Genomic DNA, 19,849 nt, shown 5'->3' with positions numbered 1-19,849 from the left:
AATACAGGTACGTGGGGCTAGAAAAATAGTTCACCTGTATAGTGTGCTACTTAGCAGTGAGTGCAGTCCAGGCTCAAATGCAGCCCCACCACACTTAAGGAAGCTTTGAAGTTGTCTCTTTTTTACTTTTCCTGCCTCTTTGTGCCTGTTTGTCTCCATCTAAAAATAAAATTATCCCACAGCAGTGAAGCCCTGGTCATGACAATAAACAAATAAGTCAGCAATTAAGTTCTGTGTCCTTTCTCTCTCTACTCCATCCCCTTGCCTCTTCCAATCTCAAGATAACCACTATCCTAAATTCTCCGTTTATTGTTCCCTTGTCTTTTTTCTGTATAGTAAAATACATGTAACATTTTACTATCGTAACCAGTTTTAAGTTTATCTTATCACTTTATGTTATTATTATTATTATTACTACTACTATTATTTTACTGCTTAGCTCTGGCTGATGGTTTGAGGGATTGAACCTGGTACCTTGGAGTCTCAGATATGATAGTCCATTTGCATAGTCATTATGCTATCTCCCCTGCTACCATCACTTTATTTTTTTCAGAACACTACTCTGCTCTGGCTTACATATGTGGTGCTGTAATCAAATCTGGGATCCCAGTACCTCTGGCATGGAATCATTTGCATAAGCATTTGCTGATTCCCCAGGCCCATTATTAAATTTATAGTCCAGTGCTCCAGTTGTGTGGTCACTATTTTCTTTCCTTTTTTTTTTTTCTTTCTTTTCTTTTCTTTTTTTTTTTTTTTCTTTTTTTTTTTACCATAACACTGCTCAGCTCTGGCTTATGGTAGTACAGGAGGTTGAATCTGGGACTTCAGAACTTCAGGCATGAAAGTCTTTTGCATAATCATTATACTATTTCCCTTGCCCACTATTAACTTTTCCAAAATTGCTATGTAGTCACTACTTACTTTAAAAATATTTTCACAGGGGTGGAAGTAGTATGCAGAGAGATTCTCAGGCCTAAGGCTCCAAAGTCCTAGGTTCAATTCCCAGCACCCCCATAAATAAGCCAGAGTTGAGTAGTGCTCTAGTAAAAATAACTAACTAACTAAATAAATAAATAAATAAATAAATAAATCTTTCACAGAGGATATTATACCCATCATGACAAAATGGAGCTGAAGGTGAATAGGCTTAGCAAAATATCGATAAATAAGTTAAAGACAACTATAGGATGGCTTCACTCATATATCGAATACAGACTACTAAAACACATGAGATTGATTTTTTTAAAAAAGAGTATGGGAGCTGGAGGGAGTGGGCACAGAATTATTGATAGATCTGATATGGAGCTACACCCCTATAATCTTGTAAACCATTTTTAAATCATCAATAACTTTAACACTTTCATTTATTCTTAAATATATATAGCTAAACAAAAATTTTTTTCCTTTTTTTTTTTTGCCTCCAGGGTTATTGTTGGGGCTTGGTGCTAGCACTAGAAATCCACCACTCCTGGAAGCCATTCTTTTTTTTTCTTTAATTTTTACTAGATAGGACAGAGAGAAATGGAGAGAGGAGGACAGGGAGATAGAGAGGAAAAGAAAGGTTACACACCTGCAGACCCTTTGCAGGTGGGGAGTGAGGCTTGAACCTGGGTCCTTTTGCTTGATAATATCTGTACTTAACCATGTGCTCCACTACTTGGCACCCCTACCAGGCTTATCTCTGGGGCTCAGTGTCTACACAATGAAACCACCACTTCTGGAGGCCATTTTTATTTCTTCTTCTTTTTTTAAAAAATGTATTTTCTTTTTCTGTAACAGGACAGAGGAAAATTGAAAGGAGAGAGGGAGATAGAAACAGAAACACCTTGGGAGTAGGGCGGTAGCGCAATGGGTTAAACACACGTGGCGCAAAGGACAAGGACTGTGGTAAGGATCCCGGTTCGAGCCCCTAGCTCCCCACCTGCAGGGGAATCGCTTCATAGGTGGTGAAGCAGGTCTGCAGGTGTCTTTCTTTCCTCCTCTCTGTCTCCCCTCCTCTCTCGATTTCTCTCTGTCCTATCCAATGACAGCAGCAACAACAACAATAATAATAACCACAACAATGATAAAACAAGGGCAACAAAAGGGAAAAAAATGGTCTCCAGGGGCAGTGGATTCGTGGTGCAGGCAGGCACCAAGCCCTGGCAATAACCCTGGAGGCAAAAAAAAAAAAAAAAAGAAAGAAATAGAAACATCTAAAGCGTTGCTTCACTGCTTGTGATGTTTTTCCCTTGTAGGTGGGTAATGGGGGCTCAAACCTGGGTCCTTGCACATCACATTAAAAGGTATATACTCAAATGGTTGCACCACCTCCTGGCCCTCCTTAAGAAAATGTTAACTTTAATTTTCTTTATTGCCTAAGAGGTAATCTTATGTATCTAATATCAATGTTGTTTTATTTGACACTACTTTCAGTAAATTCATTTACATTTCTGCTAACAAGTCTTCTTTCTCTTTAGTCTTTACTTTTGTGTATTTTGTGTCTAAGTATTTATTATTGCAGTTATAAATTCTTTATTTTAAAATAACATTTTAAACTATGCTACGGTATAAAAAATGCATTAGTGATACATAGCCTTAGAAAAAAATAGGGTTTATCAAAGTAGATGACTCTATATACTTCATCATGTGCAAGGACCCAGGTTTGAGCCCCCATTACCCACCTGCAAGGGAAAAACATCACAAGCAGTGAAGCAGGGCTGTTTCTATTTCCATCTCCTTCCCCTCTCAATTTTCCTGTCATATCTACAAAATTTTATTTCTTCCTCTCAATATTTTCTTTACAGTTCAAACTAGGATCTACAGAACAATTAAATGACAAATGGACAACCTTGATGGAAAAGAAGTGGTAAAAGTATATCCACTAGTGTGCTTTTATTTATCACAAGCAAACCAGGTTACTTCAACAGGTCCTTTACTAAGAGTAAGTGATCCACGATTTTAACCCTCAGTTCTTCAGGAGCATCACAACTCTTGACTAATGATCGCTATGGAATAAATGCATTTGATCACACAAATAACTGCATCACCCAGAAAGGAAATGCAGTCCTGACTTACAATGACTTAGTAATTTTTAACTTTACTGTGGTTTGAAAACCATACAAATTCAACAGAAATTGTACTTAAAATTTTCGTCTTTCCCTTGTTACATGCAGTATGATGCTCTCTTGTGATATGGGATGGCATCAAAGTGGTACAGCTCCAGCAGGCCATGCTATCTGAAAATAAACAACTATGTAATGTTTTTCACCTTTAGTGCAGTATTCAGTAAGTTACAAGATATACAATACTTTACAAAACAGGCTTTGTATTAGATTGTTTTGCTTAATTATATGCTTATATCAGTGTCCCTGGCATGTTTAAAGTGCACTAGACTAAGTTATGATGTTCAGTAGGTTAAGCACACTAAATGTAAGTTTGATTTAACAATATTTTCAACTTGTAATGGGTTTATTGGTACATAATTTCAATGTAAATTGAGGGAGGATCTATATTATTTGTTGCCACTAGGAAATTAACTAAAACTTGACCAGAGAGCTAGTTACAGTTTTGGCTTCTGAGATTAGACGAGATCGGAACTAGTTATAGTTTTGAAATGCTGGCTGGTGAAACATCATAGAGAATGGCTAAATTCTTCTTCCTTTCTTTCTCTCTTTCTTATTTCCTTTCTTTTCTCTCTTTCTCTATTTTTATTTTTCTTGAAAGGGGAAGGGGAAACAGGGAGGAGAGTGACTGGGTGGTTTTAAAAACTTTTCATTATCTTTATTTATTGGATAGAGACAACCAGAAATTGAAAGGGTAGGGGTAGATAGAGAGGAAGAGTGACAGAAAGATACTTGCTGCACTGCTTTACCACTCACAAAGCTTTCCCCTTGCAGGTGGGGACTGGAGGCTTGAACCCAGGTCCTTGTGCATTGTAACATGCATGCTCTTCCTCTCTGGTTGTCTCTATCCAATAAATAAAGATAATGAAAAGTTTTTTAAAATAAAGAGGGAGAAAGGAGATAGACACCTGCAGACCTGCAGGTGCGGGGCTAAGGCTCAAACCTGGATCCTTGTACATAGCAACATGTGTACTCAATTAAGTGTGCCACTGCCTGGTTCCCAAAACGCCTTTTCAATCCCCTGTCATCTTTAGAAAAATCTAAATAATAGGTTATTTAAGTGTTATTATGCCCAGTTGAAAATAATGCAAGCATAGATAGATGTAGCAGTTTGTCCAAGATTACAGAGCAAGTAATTAACAGAACTATGTCTAACTTTAGAGTCCACCTTATAAAAGTGTGATGAAAAGCAATTTGTTGTATGATCTTAACTACATCCACACGGAAGCTAACCTCAGTCCTCTCAAACATGATTTTAAAGGCTAACCTCCTACTCTGTCCTCTACTCAGATTAGCCATGAACAAAAAAAAAAATGTCTAATTCAAACATATATAACTTGTATTACTACCATTGTGAAGTAAAAGAATCTTGTTAGAGCTCAGAGTCAAAAAAACTATGAAAGGGAAAACTTTGTCCTTTTCTACCACTTTCCAAGGAGTACTGATTAGGATTTTTCAGTCAACAAAAATACTGAATCTCCTTTGCTCACTTTTTAGGAAATTTCTTCTAAGCACATGCATTTCTCGGAAAGCTCTCCTATTCCATCTGCAGCAAGTCTATGAGAACACAGTTTCTTCTGGCCTAATGCCACAATTAGTCTTAAAGACAAACCAACCATATTGAAACTGAAACTGAGAATGGGATATTTCCTTAACTCTAGTTTTCTTTCAAAATTAATACCTAATAAAGTGAAATATCAAGTCTTTTAAAAACCAAGAGAAATGTTAATCTTAATAGAACTATAATTTGGATTTTTATTCAAATAATTCATGTAGGGCTAGCATACTATATTGTCTCTAAAATTTTGATTTTTTTTTTTCTGAATTCTCCTAATTTCTCCCCTGGATGGTTCCCCATTCATAACAAGAGAAAGTTCTTTTGGTTTTAGTCTACCCATCAGACAACATTCTAATTTAACTTTCCCAGGTACTCTGATACTAAAATAAATAAATAAATAAATAAATAAATAAATAAATAAAATGGGTGACTTGGATTCCAAACCAAGTTACTGGAAGGTGGGAGAGACACTGGAAGGTCCTTGTTATAAATGCAAAAGCTGCGACTGCTCATTTAGTGGTCTACTTGTTTATGGACTGCTCAGAGTTACTACCAGCTCTTAGATGAGTTAGTATTATGGCAATATAAGAGAAATGTGGTCATGGAAAAAGGCAGTGCAGCAAAAATGACATCAAACTCTCTAAAGATAGCTGCAAACCCATTAACAGTACAGTATATTGTGGCAAAAATACCATAAAGGGGTGACTCCACATTTATTGACAAGTTTGTTCATCACCTGGGCTTCAACAATGGAACCTGATTGCTAAATGAGGACACCGGTATTGTTATTATAGTTCATATCAGTTGTCTACAGATTTGGCTAGCAGAATTAACTCTAAGAATATGTGTACTGGGTCTCGGTGGTGGTGCACCCAGTTGAATGCACACGTTACCATGTGCAGGTGGGAAGCAGTGCTGCTGCCGCCTCTTTATCTCTCCTATCCTCCCCCCCAATTTCTCTATCCAATAAATAAGTAAATTATTATTTTTTTAAGAATATGTTTACTCTGGCTTAGTGGAAAAAAGTGGGACTCTGGACCTGTAAAACTGAGGGTCAGATCTTACAAAATCCTAATATGATATTACAATCTCTATGAAATGCTACCAATATGTCTACTGATCATTAGGCATTTTTCTTATGCCAATTTTGTAACATTTTTCTAATTACCTATATTTTCTTTCCTGACCACTTTTCAAAGTACAATTTACATTTTAAAGTTCATATAAATACTCCTGGTATAAATAAGTACACATGGGGTGGGGGAGACAGCATAATGGCTATGCCTGAGGCTCCAAGGTCCCAGGTTCAATCCCCCACACCAGCAAAGCCAGAACTGTGCTCTAATGAAAGATAAAAGAAAAAGTATACTTGAACTAAAGAAATAGCTCACTACAGATTTCTCTTCTTCTTTCTGTCTCTTCTCCCTTTTTCTCTCATCCTCTATCAGAAAGAAAAAAGGGGTGCCAGGTATACTGGGCTAAGCGCACATAGTGAGAAGCGCAAGGACCAGCACAAAGATTCCAGTTAGAGCTCTCCACCTGCAGGGGGGTCAATTCGCAAGTGGTGAAGGAGGTCTACAAGTGTCTATCTTTCTGTCCCCCTTTGTCTTCCCTTCCTCTCTCAATTTCTCTTTGTCCTGTTCAACAACAATAGCAGCAATAACAACAATGCAAAAAAAGAGAGAGGAAAAGAAAGGGAAAGAAAAAAGAAAAGAAAGAAAAAGAAAAAAGAAAAGGAAAGAAAATAGGAAGGCCGCCAGGAGCAGTGGATTCCTAGTGCAGTCACTGAGCCCTAGCCATAACCATGGAGGCAAAAAAAAAAAAAAAAAAAAAAAAGTTGTCAGGAATGGTGGAGTCATGCAGGCACTAATCCTCAATGATAACCATGGTGGGAAAAAAGAGAAAGATGTTTGTGGTCTACTGATGGGAGAGAAAGTCTGGTGTGGTTTACAGTTGTTAAAAATACTAAATGTTCAGGGCATATGTTTCTAGGAATTGTTCCATTTCTTCCAGATTCTCTAGCTTGGTGGCAAATAGTTCTTTATAGAAGTTTCGCAGGATTCTCTGGATTTCTGTGGTGTCAGTTGTGATATCTCCTCCATCGTTTACAATTCTATTAACACCCAACCAAAAAGAGGTGTATACTCCTATGTTCATAGCAGCACAATTCATAATAGCTAAAACCTGGAAGCAACCCAGGTGCCCAACAACAGATGAGTGGCTGAGAAATCTGTGGTATATTATGCAGCTATCAAGAACAATGAACCCACCTTCTCTGACCCATCTTGGACAGAGCTAGAAGGAATTATGTTAAGTGAGCTAAGTCAGAAAGATAAAGATGAGTATGGCATGATCCCACTCATCAACAGAAGTTGAGTAAGAAGATCTGAAAGGCAAACTAAAAGCAGGACCTGATCAAATTGTAAGTGGGGCACCAAAGTAAAAACCCTGTGGTGAGGGGTAGACATGCAGCTTCCTGGGACAGTGGGGGGTGGGAGTGGGTGGGAGGGATGGGTCACAGTCTTTTGGTGGTGGGAATGGTGTTTATGTACACTCCTAGCAAAATGTAGACATATAAATCACTAGTTAATTAATATGAGAGGGGGAAAATCAATTGTATGTCTCAAAGTTTTTCAAAACACAAACTGAATCTTTTTAATATATAGGCTGTGTATTTGATATGCGGACTCTCTCAAAAGCCTAGACCAAGTAGATTAGAAGCATCCAATAGCACAGCTATATACAAGATACTGGATACTGTACAGCAAACCATAACAAAAGGACTTTTCAAAGTTAACCCAATTAACAAATAATGTGATGATAACATTAACTATTGATTGTCTTTTTGAACCCTAAGACAGCAGGAACCTCACATCTCCACTATAGAGCCCCTACTTCCCCCAGTCCTGGAACCCTTGGATAGGGCCCACTTTCCCACATGCCTCTCCCAATCCATACCAAATAATATTGCATCCGCCGATCACATCCTAACCAACGCAACGATTGCCACCTCAACATGCTTCACCTCAGACTGTGTCCAGAGACTTCACGTGTGGAATGACAACCCTTCAGCTTCATTACTCGGGTGAGACCTTTCCTTTTATAGTACACTCTAATTTCATCTCAGGTAGTTCACTTTCTAACAAAGTCCCATAACCTAGATATACACCAGTTTCTGTGAGAGAGAGCTTATGTGCACACATATCCATAAACTACTGCAAAATATATACCTGAAAGCAGAAGTACACTAGAGTTTGCAGTGAGTACCTCCCTAACACTTTCTCTCCACTATTCCAAGCTTTGGGCCCATGATTGCTCAACAAATTGTTTGGCTTCGTATGTTAACTCTCTTTTCAATCACCAGGTTCCAGATACCACCAGGATGCTGGCCAGGCTTCCCTGGATTGAAGACCCCACCAATGTGTCCTGCAGCTCAGCTTCCCCAGAGACACACCCTACTAGGGAAAGAGAGAGGCAGACTGGGAGTATGGACCGACCAGTCAACGTCCATGTTCAGCGGGGAAGCAATTACAGAAGCCAGACCTTCTACCTTCTGCAACCCTCAATGACCCTGGGTCCATGCTCCCAGAGGGCTAGAGAATGGGAAAGCTATCAGGGGAGGGGGTGGGTTATAGAGATTGGGGATTGTGTGGAGTTGTACCCCTCCTACCTTATGGTTTTGTTAATTAATCCTTTCTTTAATAAAAAAATAAAAATAAATAAAAATAAAAATATAAAAATAATAAAAAGAAAAAATAAATAAATAAAAATACTAAATGTGGGAGTTGGGTGGTAACGCAGTGGGTTAAGGCACACGTGGTGCAAAGTGCAAGGACCAGCATAAGGATCCCAGTTCCAGCACCTGGATCCCACCTGCAGGGAGTCGCTTCACAAGCGGTGAAGCAGGTCCGCAGGTGTCTATCTTTCTCTCTCCCTCTCTGTCTTCCCCTCCTCTCGCCATTTCTCTGTCCTATCTAACAATGACATCAATAACAACAAAAATAATAACCACAACAATGATAAACAACAAGGGCAACAAAAAGGGAAAATAAATATTAAAAAAAATTTTTAATACTAAATGTAAGAAATAATCAGCAATAAAATATAAATAATAAAAAAGAAATAATTAGCAATACTCACCTGTATTTCTTACCTCTCTCTGACTTTATGTTGACATCCTTTTTATGAAGTATTTTGCTCTGACATTTAACTAACAATCTGCTTACCAAATAAAAAATCAGTTTGAGTAAATATTATAGATAGAGGCTTGAGTTAGTCCAACAAAATTATCTACCCTCTAGATTATTATTCTATATATAAAGTGAAAATAACAACTTTCCTATCTTCTTATAGAGTGATCATAGGGATAAAATAAGAAAGTATATGTTATCTTCCATATCCCTATTCATTCCTACTGCTGTAAATCAAATTATAATGCATTCAGAACATAATATTAAGGAACGATAATTTTAAATAGTATTTAGTACTCTGAAAATTACTAATTGGTTGGCATTTTAATTTTGCAGGAGATGATTTAGGATAATCAAAGTCACACTTTTAAAAACTACTACTATAGGCAATAAAGTTCTGTTTTTCAATAAGTAACTCATGTTTTGGAAAGTGAAACCTAAGTGACTCTTACTGAATGGGAGGAAATTCCACAAGTCAGAAGCCACAATAAATCCAAATAGTACCTTTGATTATACAACATGGGATTTCCCCAAGAATAAATAGAAGGCTTTGCTGAGTCAACCGTATTGTTGTCCTATCAGAGTTAAGAGAGGGAAAGTACCTTTGCAAATAAATATTGGCTCCTCTCCTCATGCTTTCTGAGACACTCCTCAACTGCTCAGATATTCTGAGCCAACTGCAGAGAAACCTTCAGTCGCAGCATCATGAATCAAAGTACTCTTATTCTCTGCCTTATTATTCTGACTCTGAGTGGAACTCAAGGTAAGAAAAGTTAAGAGATATTAATTTATAAGGTCAGAAATTATTATATGTTCTATAAATGCAGAAATAATGTATTTCTAAGAGTTTTACAGTCTGCCCATAAATGAAGGGTAAATGTGCAGAGATTCCCTGTGGTCAGAGTTTATAGTCAGAGAAGATCCGTGGAAAAAGGAAAGGAAAAAGGAAAAGTGGGTATAAAAGAAAAAAGGGAAGTGGGAGGACAGCAAAAATATTAGGAAAAAAGGAACAACAAATACCTCCTCGTTTATTTCCATTTTTAAGATTTACTTACATTTGTTTATTTATTATTTATTTATTTTTAACCAGAGCATTGCTCAGCTCTGCTTATGGTGGTGTGAGGGATTGAACCTGAGACCTCAGAGCCTCAAGCATGAGAATTTGTTTGCACAACCATTATGCTATCTCCCCCACTTACTTCCGTTTAATTAGTCATATGAATTATGCTCAAGAGGCATGCCCTTTTTCTTTTTATTATTGCATCACGTTTATCACTGAGACTCGGTTGCCTGCACAATGAACCCACCACTCCTGGTGGCCATTTTTCCATTTATTTATTTATTTTATAGGGCAAATAGAAATTGAGAGAGAAGGGGGAGATAAAGAGGGAGAGAAAGAGTGAGACCTGCAGATCTGCTTCACTACTCGTGAAGCTTCTCCCACAGGTGGGTGTAGTGGAGACTTGAACCCAGGCTCTCACACATGGTAATGTATGTGCTTAACTGGTTATGCCACCACCCAGCCCCCCTCAAGGGGTATAATCTCATAATTAACAAACTGCATGTCCACTCTTTCAAACAATTAAAAATTCAGACCTATGTTACAATGGAATTATTACTTCTTAGATTATTTATGTGACAACATTGAATATAGGTCTGCTATAGTATTATTCAATCCACAAGAAATGCCTAAAATTAAAACTGTGCTACTCTCCCTACTATTATTCTTTTCCCACAGCAATACCTTTGTCAAGAACTACACGCTGTACCTGCATCAGTATTAGTGACCAGCCCATTTATCCAAAGTCATTAGAAAAACTTGAAATTATTCCTGCAAGTCAAACTTGTCCACAGGTCGAGATCATGTAAGTAAAATTCCAGTTGAAGATCACTTCCCTAGTTGTAATAATATATTGAATATGTAATGATGATCACAGAAGATCAGAAAAGTTTTTTAATGTTTCTTTTTTTAATATTTTATTTATTTATTCCCTTTTGTTGCCCTTGTTGTTTATCATTGTTGTTATTATTGTTGTTGTCATTGCTGTCATTGTTGTTGGATAGGACAGAGAGAAATGGAGAGAGGAGGGGAAGATAGAGATGGGAAGAGAAAGACACCTACAGACCTGCTTCACCACTTGTGAAGTGACTCCCATGCAGGTGGAGAGCTGGGGGCTTGAACCGGGATCTTTATTCTGGTCCTTGTGCTTTATGCCACGTGCGCATAACCTGCTGCGCTACTGCCCGACTCCCTGCAATGTTTCTAAGACTCCCTGCAATGTTTCTAAGACTTATGTATAGCAAAAGGAGACATTTAGAGTGAAATTTGAAAACTGTTTTAGTTTTACTGGTCCAACACTGTTTTAAGTATTTTCATTCTTATTTGCTTTTTTAGTGCCACAATGAAAAAGAACAGGGAGAAAAGATGTCTGAATCCAAAGTCTAAGACTGTCAAAACTTTACTGAAAATAGTTAGCCTGAAAAGGTAGGTCTACTATTACTTGCAGAACTTCTTAAAGAAATGTCAATTTGGGAAGCTACAAACATTTGCACTGGGTTTTTATGGGGTCTTTGTTATTAAAATTGCCAAACCACTATACCCTTCTCTATTTCCTTTTATTGGTATAGATAGCATTTTGCATAGTATCAAAAGTTACTGTAGTTTTACATGTCTAGAAGTGTCAATAAGTTACTTGAACCTTGAGGCAGAACTATAACTAACTATACAAGCAAAACTGCCATATTTCTCCAAAGCTTTTCCTGGCCTTAAAAAGCTATCCCTGTAATCCGTGATGATTATGTAGTAGCAAGAAAACTTACCATACGTTTTACCTGAGGATTTAAGAGTTATGGACTCAGTATGTTAAAAAAAAAAGTATCCAGAGTGAAGCTAAAGTTTAAATTATCATAGTCTTACATCCCCTTTCTCTTCTTAATGTCTAACAGATCTCATAGAACACAGCGAGCAGCATAATCACTGTACTAAGGCTGGACCAGAGAGAGACTGCCTCTTCATTCATTTCTTCACATACAATATATACCAAGCCTCGGTTGTCTCTGGACTACAATTCTCCTAAACATGACCTACTGAAGTAGCTGCTACAACTCCTGAAGGGAAAATGAATGGTTTTCATCCTAAGCTGTTCAAGTTTACTCTGATACTATATAAGCTATGCTAAATCTCTACATTCCTAGTGACTGTGTCATAGCCTGGCCCGGCTACTGCCATTTCCTTTACCTTTCCTATTTTCTTTTTTTTTTTTTAATTTTTAAATTTTTTTTACATAAACACCATTCCCACCACCAAAAGACTGTATCCCAATCCCAACCACCCACCCCTGCCCCACTGAGAAGCCCAATGGACACCCTCCCCTTCGCCACAGGGCTTTTACTTTGGTGCCCTGCTCTCAATTTAATCAGATCCTGCTTTTAGTTTCCCTTTCTGTTCTTCTTTCTAATACCTTCCCTATTTTCTAAGGGATATTAAAGGATCTTTCTACTTCTAGGTTTATCAGAGTTCTTAAAAATCTCAAATAACTAAAAATGGTAAAAAGTAACAGTACAATCTACTTTTTAAAGAAATCTTTACTCCAAAGACTTCTATTGCCATCCTTCCAAATAGCTCATATTCTTCCAAGGGTTATACATAGCTATTTCTACATACTCCTTGTATATATGTAGAAATGTCATAAAATGTATATAAAATTTAATGAAAGAGTATACAAAATATAATTCTTAGATATGTTTTTATATTGTTTTCAATATTTATGGACTAGGCTGTGTAATTACTACACATGAGTGGGCAAAGGGGAAAATTTTAAACTTACATGCATGTTTTATATTTTTTGTAAAACAAGTGTGTTGGTATTTTTCAAAATAAAAATGATGTATTATTTTGGAAATATCAAGGAAAATGGTGTTATTGTTAGAAAGCCAAAAGGTAAATAAAGTAATTATGACTAAAGTATCTGGTGACTCATTTGATTAAGACATTTATTTTATAAGAAGCTTAGTGTGAAGATTCAAAACCTAACAAAGAAGCTAGGATGTGTAGAGGACAAAGAGTTTGAGTATTATCATACTCTTTCCAACTTTGATATCCTGGAAGACCCAACATACAAGATTACTACTGTACTGATTCTTGCCATAAGAGAGCCTGGTCTGAGAATCAGACCACTATAGCCAACTTTTTTTTTTTCCACCTCTTTGAAGGGCTGACAAATGGTTACAGTACAGTTGTTGGCAGACAGCTACAACCTCACATTTCCCTATAACAGGTGTCTGCAAGGCACTCTTTCTCCCAACCTAGATTTGGTCTTTTCTTCTTCTCCTTTTTTTTTTTTTTTTTTTTAATATGAGAACACAGCTTAGTACTGGTTTATGGTGGTGCTGGGGATTGAACCTCTGGACCTTTGGTGCCTCAGGCACAAGTCTTTTTGCATAACCATTATGCTATCTCGCAACCCTCTACATCTATTATTTTTAGATTTGTTTCTAATCTTTTTATTTTATTTATTATTAGATAGAGACAAGAGAGAAATTGAGAGGGGAGAGGAAGATAGAGAGGGAAAGAGATAAAGAGACATCTGAGGCTCTGCTTCATCACTTGTGAAGCTTTCCTCCTGCAGGTAGGGACCAACAGCTTGAACCTAGGTCCTTATGCACTGTAATGTGTGCACTTAATCAGGTGTGCCACCCCTGGCCCCCCTCCTCTAGGTCTTTTTCACCATCATACACCAGGACTCCAAAGTCCCTACACCCATTCTCTCTCCTTTCCCCAGAGTCTTTGGCTTCGGTGCAATACATCATATAGCCATAAATATTTTTTAACATTCTATGAGACATCTTCACATGCACATCCCATAGAAACTTCAAAATCCAAAGTATTTTAGTTAATTTCTCCTCCCCTTTAATTTTATTTAACTTCTATTATGTCTTCTAGTTTAATAACATCATCCATTCAGTTCCTCAAACCAGAAATCAGGGAGTAATTCTATACTCCTCCTCTCTCACTTTCCACACCTAATTAGTCAATTTGGAGATATTTACAATGTAGGACAAGGCAGTGGCACACCTGATTAGCACTCATAATATAGTGCACAAGGACCCAGGTTCAAGCCCCTGGTCTCCACCTGCAGGGAGAAAGCTTCACAAGTGGTGAAGCAGGACTGCAGGTATTTTTCTGTCTCTTTCCCTTTCTACCTCTCCTTCCCCTCTCAATTTCTCTCTGTCTCTATCCAATGATAAACAGGTAAAATATTAAAAAGAAGATATTTACAGTGCATTTAATTGGAAAGCTATTAGTAGTTAGAAGATATAAAGTATCCTTTCCCCACACCTATGGACATCTAATCTTTGACAAAGGGGCTCAGACTATTAAATGGGGAACGCAGAGTCTCTTCAACAAATGGTGTTGGAAACAATGGATTGAAACATGCAGAAGAATGAAACTGAGCCACTGTATTTCACCAAATACAAAAGTAAATTCCAAGTGGATCAAGGACTTGGATGTTAGACCACAAACTATCAGATACTTAGAAGAAAATGTTGGCAGAACTCTTTTCCGCATAAATTTTAAAGACATCTTCAATGAAACGAATCCAACTACAAAGAAGACTAAGACAAGTATAAACCTATGGGACTACATCAAATTAAAAAGCTTCTGCACAGCAAAAAAACCACTACCCAAACCAAGAGACCCCTCACAGAATGGGAGAAGATCTTTACATGCCATACATCAGACATAACCAACATATATAAAGAGCTTTCCAAACTCAACAAGACAACAAATAACCCCATACAAAAATGGGGGGAGGACTTGGACAGAATATTCACCACAGAAGAGATCCAAAAGGCCGAGAAACACATGAAAAAATGCTCCAAGTCACTGATTTTCAGAGAAATGCAAATAAAGACAACAACAAGATACCACTTCACTCCTGTGAGAAGTCATACATCAGAAAAGGTAACAGCAGCAAATGCTGGAGAGGTTGTGGGGTCAAAGGAACCCTCCTACACTGCTGGTGGGAATGTCAATTGGTCCATCCTCTGTGGAGAACAGTCTGGAGAACTCTCAGAAGGCTAGAAATGGACCTACCCTATGATCCTGCAATTCCTCTCCTGGGGATATATCCTAAGGAACCCAACATATCCATCCAAAAAGATATGTGTACACATATATTCTTGGCAGCACAATTTGTAATAGCCAAAACCTGGAAGCAACCCAGGTGTCCAACAACAGATGAGTGGCTGAGCAAGTGTGGTATATATATACAATGGAATACTACTCAGCTGTAAAAAAGGTGACCATTTTCAGCTGATCTTAGATGGACCTTGAAAAAATCATGTTGAGTGAAATAAGTCAGAAACAGAAGGATGAATATGGGATGATCTCACTCTCAGGCCGAAGTTGAAAAACAAGATCAGAAAAGAAAACACAAGTAGAACCTGAAATGGAATTGGCGTATCAGACCAAAGTAAAAGACTCTGGGGTGCGTGGGTGGGGAGAATACAGGTCCAAGAAGGATTCAGAGGACCTAGTGGGGGTTGGATTGTTATATGGGAAACTGGGGGATGTTATGCATGTACAAACTATTGTACTTACTGTTCAATATAAAACATTAATTCCCCAATAAAAAATAAAATAAATAATAAAGAAGATATAAAGTATTTTTAAAAAGAGTGAAGTACTCTCTTAAGTCAAAAATAAAAAAGGACAACTTGTCAAAAATTGTAAAACATAAGTAGAAATTCCAAAGATAAAAGCACAAATGTTTGACAAATGAAATTATGTACAACCTTATTAGTAATCATGGAAATGTACATTCAAATAATTAAAATATACCATGGGATGGCAAAATTGTTTGTTTTGGATCATACCAAGTAGAGCAGTGAAGAATATCTTCTCCTGCTGATGAAAAAGAAAACAGCTACAAAGGAGTTAGAGTTCCTAGGACATAAAATATGTGTATGTTAAATTTTATAAGATAATGCCAATTTTTATGTATATGCTGTAAATAAATTATCTCATAGGATATAGATGAGAAAATGTTATGGCACAATAAAAAAAAACATAAATAGAATGAGTAAGTAAACTAGGGCATGTTAATTCAATGAAATATCTATTATTTAGCCATGGAAATAAATGAAGCACAACCATACACTTCAACAAGGATGTGTCTCAAAAAAGGATATATCACAAAAACGTCTAAGCATCATTAATTCTATTTACTATAAAGTTTTAAAAAACAAATTTCAGCTGAGGAGATGGCTCAGTAAATGGAGTGCAGAGTTTGCATGTATGTGGCCCTGAGTTTCATCCCTGGTACTGTATCTTCCAGAATGTAACAGTGCTGTAATATCTGACCCCACCCACACTCTCATAAGATAAAACTTTATTTTTATTAAACAGGCAAATTTAAAACTACATTTAAAAGTAAAGATACATAAAAAGTAAAGATATACATGATAAAAACATGTTCAATCTATATAAAATTTGGTGAATTTAGTGAACAACTGGACACACCTACTGTAGTTCAGTCATATTATAAATCTCAGATGAGAAAGTAAAGCTATTTTTCCCCTAGGAAAATACAAAGCCCCAAACATTAAATGTTGCAACCTAATCTAAGAACACTGACCTCCAATAAAAGGAGAATGCCAAAGGAGGAAATTATTTTAATTTTGTCAAACCATACTTAGTTAAATGATTCTTCCATATCTAGTGTTTAGTAGCTTATGTTAAAAAATCATTAAATTATGAGCACTGGCAAGATATATACATAGTAGAGCACTTGTCTTGCCATATATGCTGCCCTGCTTCCAGTCTCTGGCACACCACATGAGTGTGCCAAGACATGAGAGACACTTTGCTGCTATGGTATTTATACCTCTCTCTATGTCTCTATCTCTATCTGAAAAGTCAGCCTTCAGCAGTAGAATACAGCATATGTGAGGCTCTCTCTTTCTCTAACACACACACATACACACATACACACCAATTATTATTACTGGATATATTTCAGGTCATTCTCCCTGAAACTCATTCTTAACATTCTCCCCTTGTCTTTATATTCCACTCACACTTTTCCTCTACTGCTTCTCAAGGTCAACAAGAATTTTTTTGGTTGTTTTTTTTTTTTGCCTCCAGGGTTATCTCTGGGACTCGGTGCCTGCAATACGAATCCACTGCTCCTCGAGGCCATTTTTTCCATTTTTGTTGCCCTTATTTTTACTGTTATTGTTGTCATTACTGTTGTTGTTGGACAGGACACAGAGAAATTGAGAGAGGAGGGGAAGACAGAGAAGGGGCGAGAAAGACACCTGCAGACCTGCTTCACCACTTGTGAAGCAACCCCCCTGAAGGTGGGGAGCCGGGGACTCGAACCGGGATCCTCACACCACCAGTTCCTGGGCTTTGTGCCATGTGTGCTTAACCCGCTGCTTTGCCACCTAGCCCCTCATCAAGAATATTCTCATCATTTCCATAGCTCACTCCTTCACTTTATTCAATATCTACTCAATATCACCTTCAAAGATTTCTTCAGCAGTTTAATGAAAATAGCAACAATTTTTATCATTCTCAATCTTTCTGCCCTCCTCTAATTTTAAAACTTTTATTGCAATATGTAAATACATTACTTTTATTTATCTTTTTATTTTCTATGTCCACAAATTTTTATAAGAATAAAGACCATCCCTTTCTTATTTATCACTGTGGCCTTCATACCTACATAAGAACTGAGTACAGTACGCAGTAATGCTCAGCAAACACTTGAGCATTACTAAATGAATAGATGAGATACATTTATCACAATCCAGATCTTCTGGAAATTGGTGTTGCTATCTGCAGTCAAAATTCTACCCTTAAAACACATGCAGTCTTATAAATCAATACTATCTCAAAAAGAAGAAATGAAGAAATTGGTGTTCAGTCTGAGGAAAGGATAACTTTCAAAGACCTAAATTCTTAATCCTAGAAGAAAATAAACTTGGAATTAAAATGGAGCCCATTAGTTCTGTTGGATACTATGTAAGTGCAGAAAGAATGATGACCTTCTCCCATTACGGTGTCCAATTACTGACAAAATCTTACTAGATTCTGGGAGCCCCTTAGTGGTAGGAAAATTAAAAATTTTAAACAGGGGCTTGCATGACTTTCAAATGCAAAACTGTTTCAAGCTAAATTTTATGTTTTAATGGCAGCAACAGTTTTCAAGAGAAGGGGGAAATCCATACTTCTCAGTGTTTCATCCCAAGAGACACTACTATAACAAAAAAAATCCTGTCTTAATTTCACTTATGAATGACAAGCATGTTCACATACTGTGCAACATTTCCCCCAGAACATTCTAATCTAATTAGAGCCTGAACAACACAGCCATTTTATTTCCTAAGCTCAAAGAGAGAAACTCTTTCAGTGAACTTGAAAATGAGAAAAAGGAGAAAAGAAATGAGAAAGAGAAAAGAGTTCAACATCAGTATGATTTGAGGAAGATTAAAGAATCTTTGCACTGTCATTATTCCCACAGCAGAAGTTGGTACCTTTTTGTTCAAGCAGTGCAGGGGAAATGAAGCCAGTGCCTGTGCATGTAACAGTCACAGTCCCAACCCAATTTCTACTCAATATATTTTGAGGAGAGAGGGAGGCAGAGGAGAGGGAGAGAAACTAAAGCACCACTTATTCACCCACAGTTCCCCTGATGCTTCTCATATTCCTGTGGGATGCCACAGGTTCTCATACACTGTAAAGTGTGTGTTTTCCCAACCCCAGGGTAGTTTTTATTTTTTTAATCTTCTGATGTTTTTTTTTCTACAGCCGACTTCCCCAAAATTACAAGGAAAATGTACAAATGTACGCATACCCATAACATTTACCAGATTCTCACAAAGTTCTCTAACTTCCCAATGGTTAAAATTCACATATCTGTGCTAATTACCAGCCTGAACACAGATAATTCACTTCAGGCCACAGGGACACCAATACATTATGTCTGATAATCTTTTTTTAAAATGTTTTTTATTATCGTTATTTTATTTATTGGATAGAAACAGCCAGAAATCGAGAGGGAAGGGGGTAATAGAAAGGGAGAGACACAGAGATACCTGCAGCACTGCTTCACCACTTGCAAAGCATTCCCCCTGAAGGTAGGGACTGGGAGCTTGAACCTGGGTCCTTGTGCACTGTAACACGTGCGCTCAACCAGGTACATCACCACCCAGCTCCTATGTCTGATAATCTTAAACAAAAATACTTGGAAGTTCTTGGTTTGGGCACGTTTTTTTTAAATTCCCACCAGAGAATTCCCACTGGGGTTTGGTGCTCACAAGACAAATTCACTGGTCCTGGAAGCACGGTTTCCTTTTTAATTTTTGTTCTTTTCTTCCTATTTTTATTTGATAGGACAGAGATAAATTGAGAGAGGAAGGGGAGGTAGAGAGGGAGAAAGAAGGCAAGGATAGATAGCATAATGGTTATGCAAAGAGACTCTTATGCCTGAGGCTCCACAGTCCCAGTACTCTGGTAAAAAGAGAGAGAGATCTGTAGACCTCCTTTTCCACTCATGAAGCTTCCCCCCTGCAGATGAGGAGTGGGGGTTCAAACCTGAGTCCTTGTGTGTGCACTCAAATAGGGCATGCCACTGCTTGGCTCCTGTTTGGGAATTTGTTTAAGAAACTTGGACTGATCTCAAATATCTGATCTCTAAAGGAGAATTTTCTTATTTTCTTTCTTTGGTTTGGTTGTTGTCACTAGTGTTTCACTGCTCTGGGTAGACTTTTTCAGATAAACAGAGACAGGGAGGAGAGACACAAGACCAAAGCTTCCCCCAAATGTAGGAGCTGGGTTCTCAAATATGGGTCACATGCATGGTAAAGCAGTTGCATACCAGGTGAGCTATCTTATCAGTCCTAAATAAGTTATTAATGATTTCTATTTCCAAGGTATGCTAGAATTTCCAAGACTAACTCAATTATTTTTAGTAATCATAATAACACAC

The 19,849-nt window shown here is 37.4% G+C and overlaps 2 protein-coding genes across 4 annotated transcripts in view; one reads left to right on the top strand and one right to left on the bottom strand.

Annotated features, from left to right (window-relative positions):
- The window catches only part of ART3 (ADP-ribosyltransferase 3 (inactive)), an 84,615-nt gene that overhangs the window by 59,373 nt on the left and 5,393 nt on the right, over positions 1 to 19,849 (bottom strand). The window lies entirely within an intron of this gene.
- CXCL10 (C-X-C motif chemokine ligand 10) lies at positions 9,386 to 12,819 on the top strand. The gene is made up of 4 exons (XM_016186746.2): positions 9,386 to 9,615; positions 10,591 to 10,717; positions 11,248 to 11,337; positions 11,799 to 12,819. Exons 1-4 carry the CDS (start codon positions 9,558 to 9,560, stop codon positions 11,824 to 11,826), a joined length of 303 nt encoding a protein of 100 aa, XP_016042232.1. The 5' UTR covers positions 9,386 to 9,557; the 3' UTR covers positions 11,827 to 12,819.

The sequence above is a fragment of the Erinaceus europaeus genome, chromosome 3 (genome assembly GCF_950295315.1).
Source record: "Erinaceus europaeus chromosome 3, mEriEur2.1, whole genome shotgun sequence".
NCBI classification, from domain to species: Eukaryota; Metazoa; Chordata; class Mammalia; order Eulipotyphla; family Erinaceidae; genus Erinaceus; species Erinaceus europaeus.
The sequence above is the reverse complement of the archived record's forward strand: the minus strand, read 5'-3'. Positions and strand labels throughout refer to the sequence as shown.

What these genes read in the sequence shown, in the direction of transcription:
- CXCL10 (XM_016186746.2), top strand. Translation starts at nt 9,558, where the DNA reads ATGAATCAAAGTACTCTTATTCTCTGCCTTATTATTCTGACTCTGAGT. An exon ending in TGTCCACAGGTCGAGATCAT is followed by an intron (nt 10,718 to 11,247) that starts GTAAGTAAAATT and finishes TTGCTTTTTTAG; the next exon opens with TGCCACAATGAAAAAGAACA. An exon ending in AAAATAGTTAGCCTGAAAAG is followed by an intron (nt 11,338 to 11,798) that starts GTAGGTCTACTA and finishes AATGTCTAACAG; the next exon opens with ATCTCATAGAACACAGCGAG.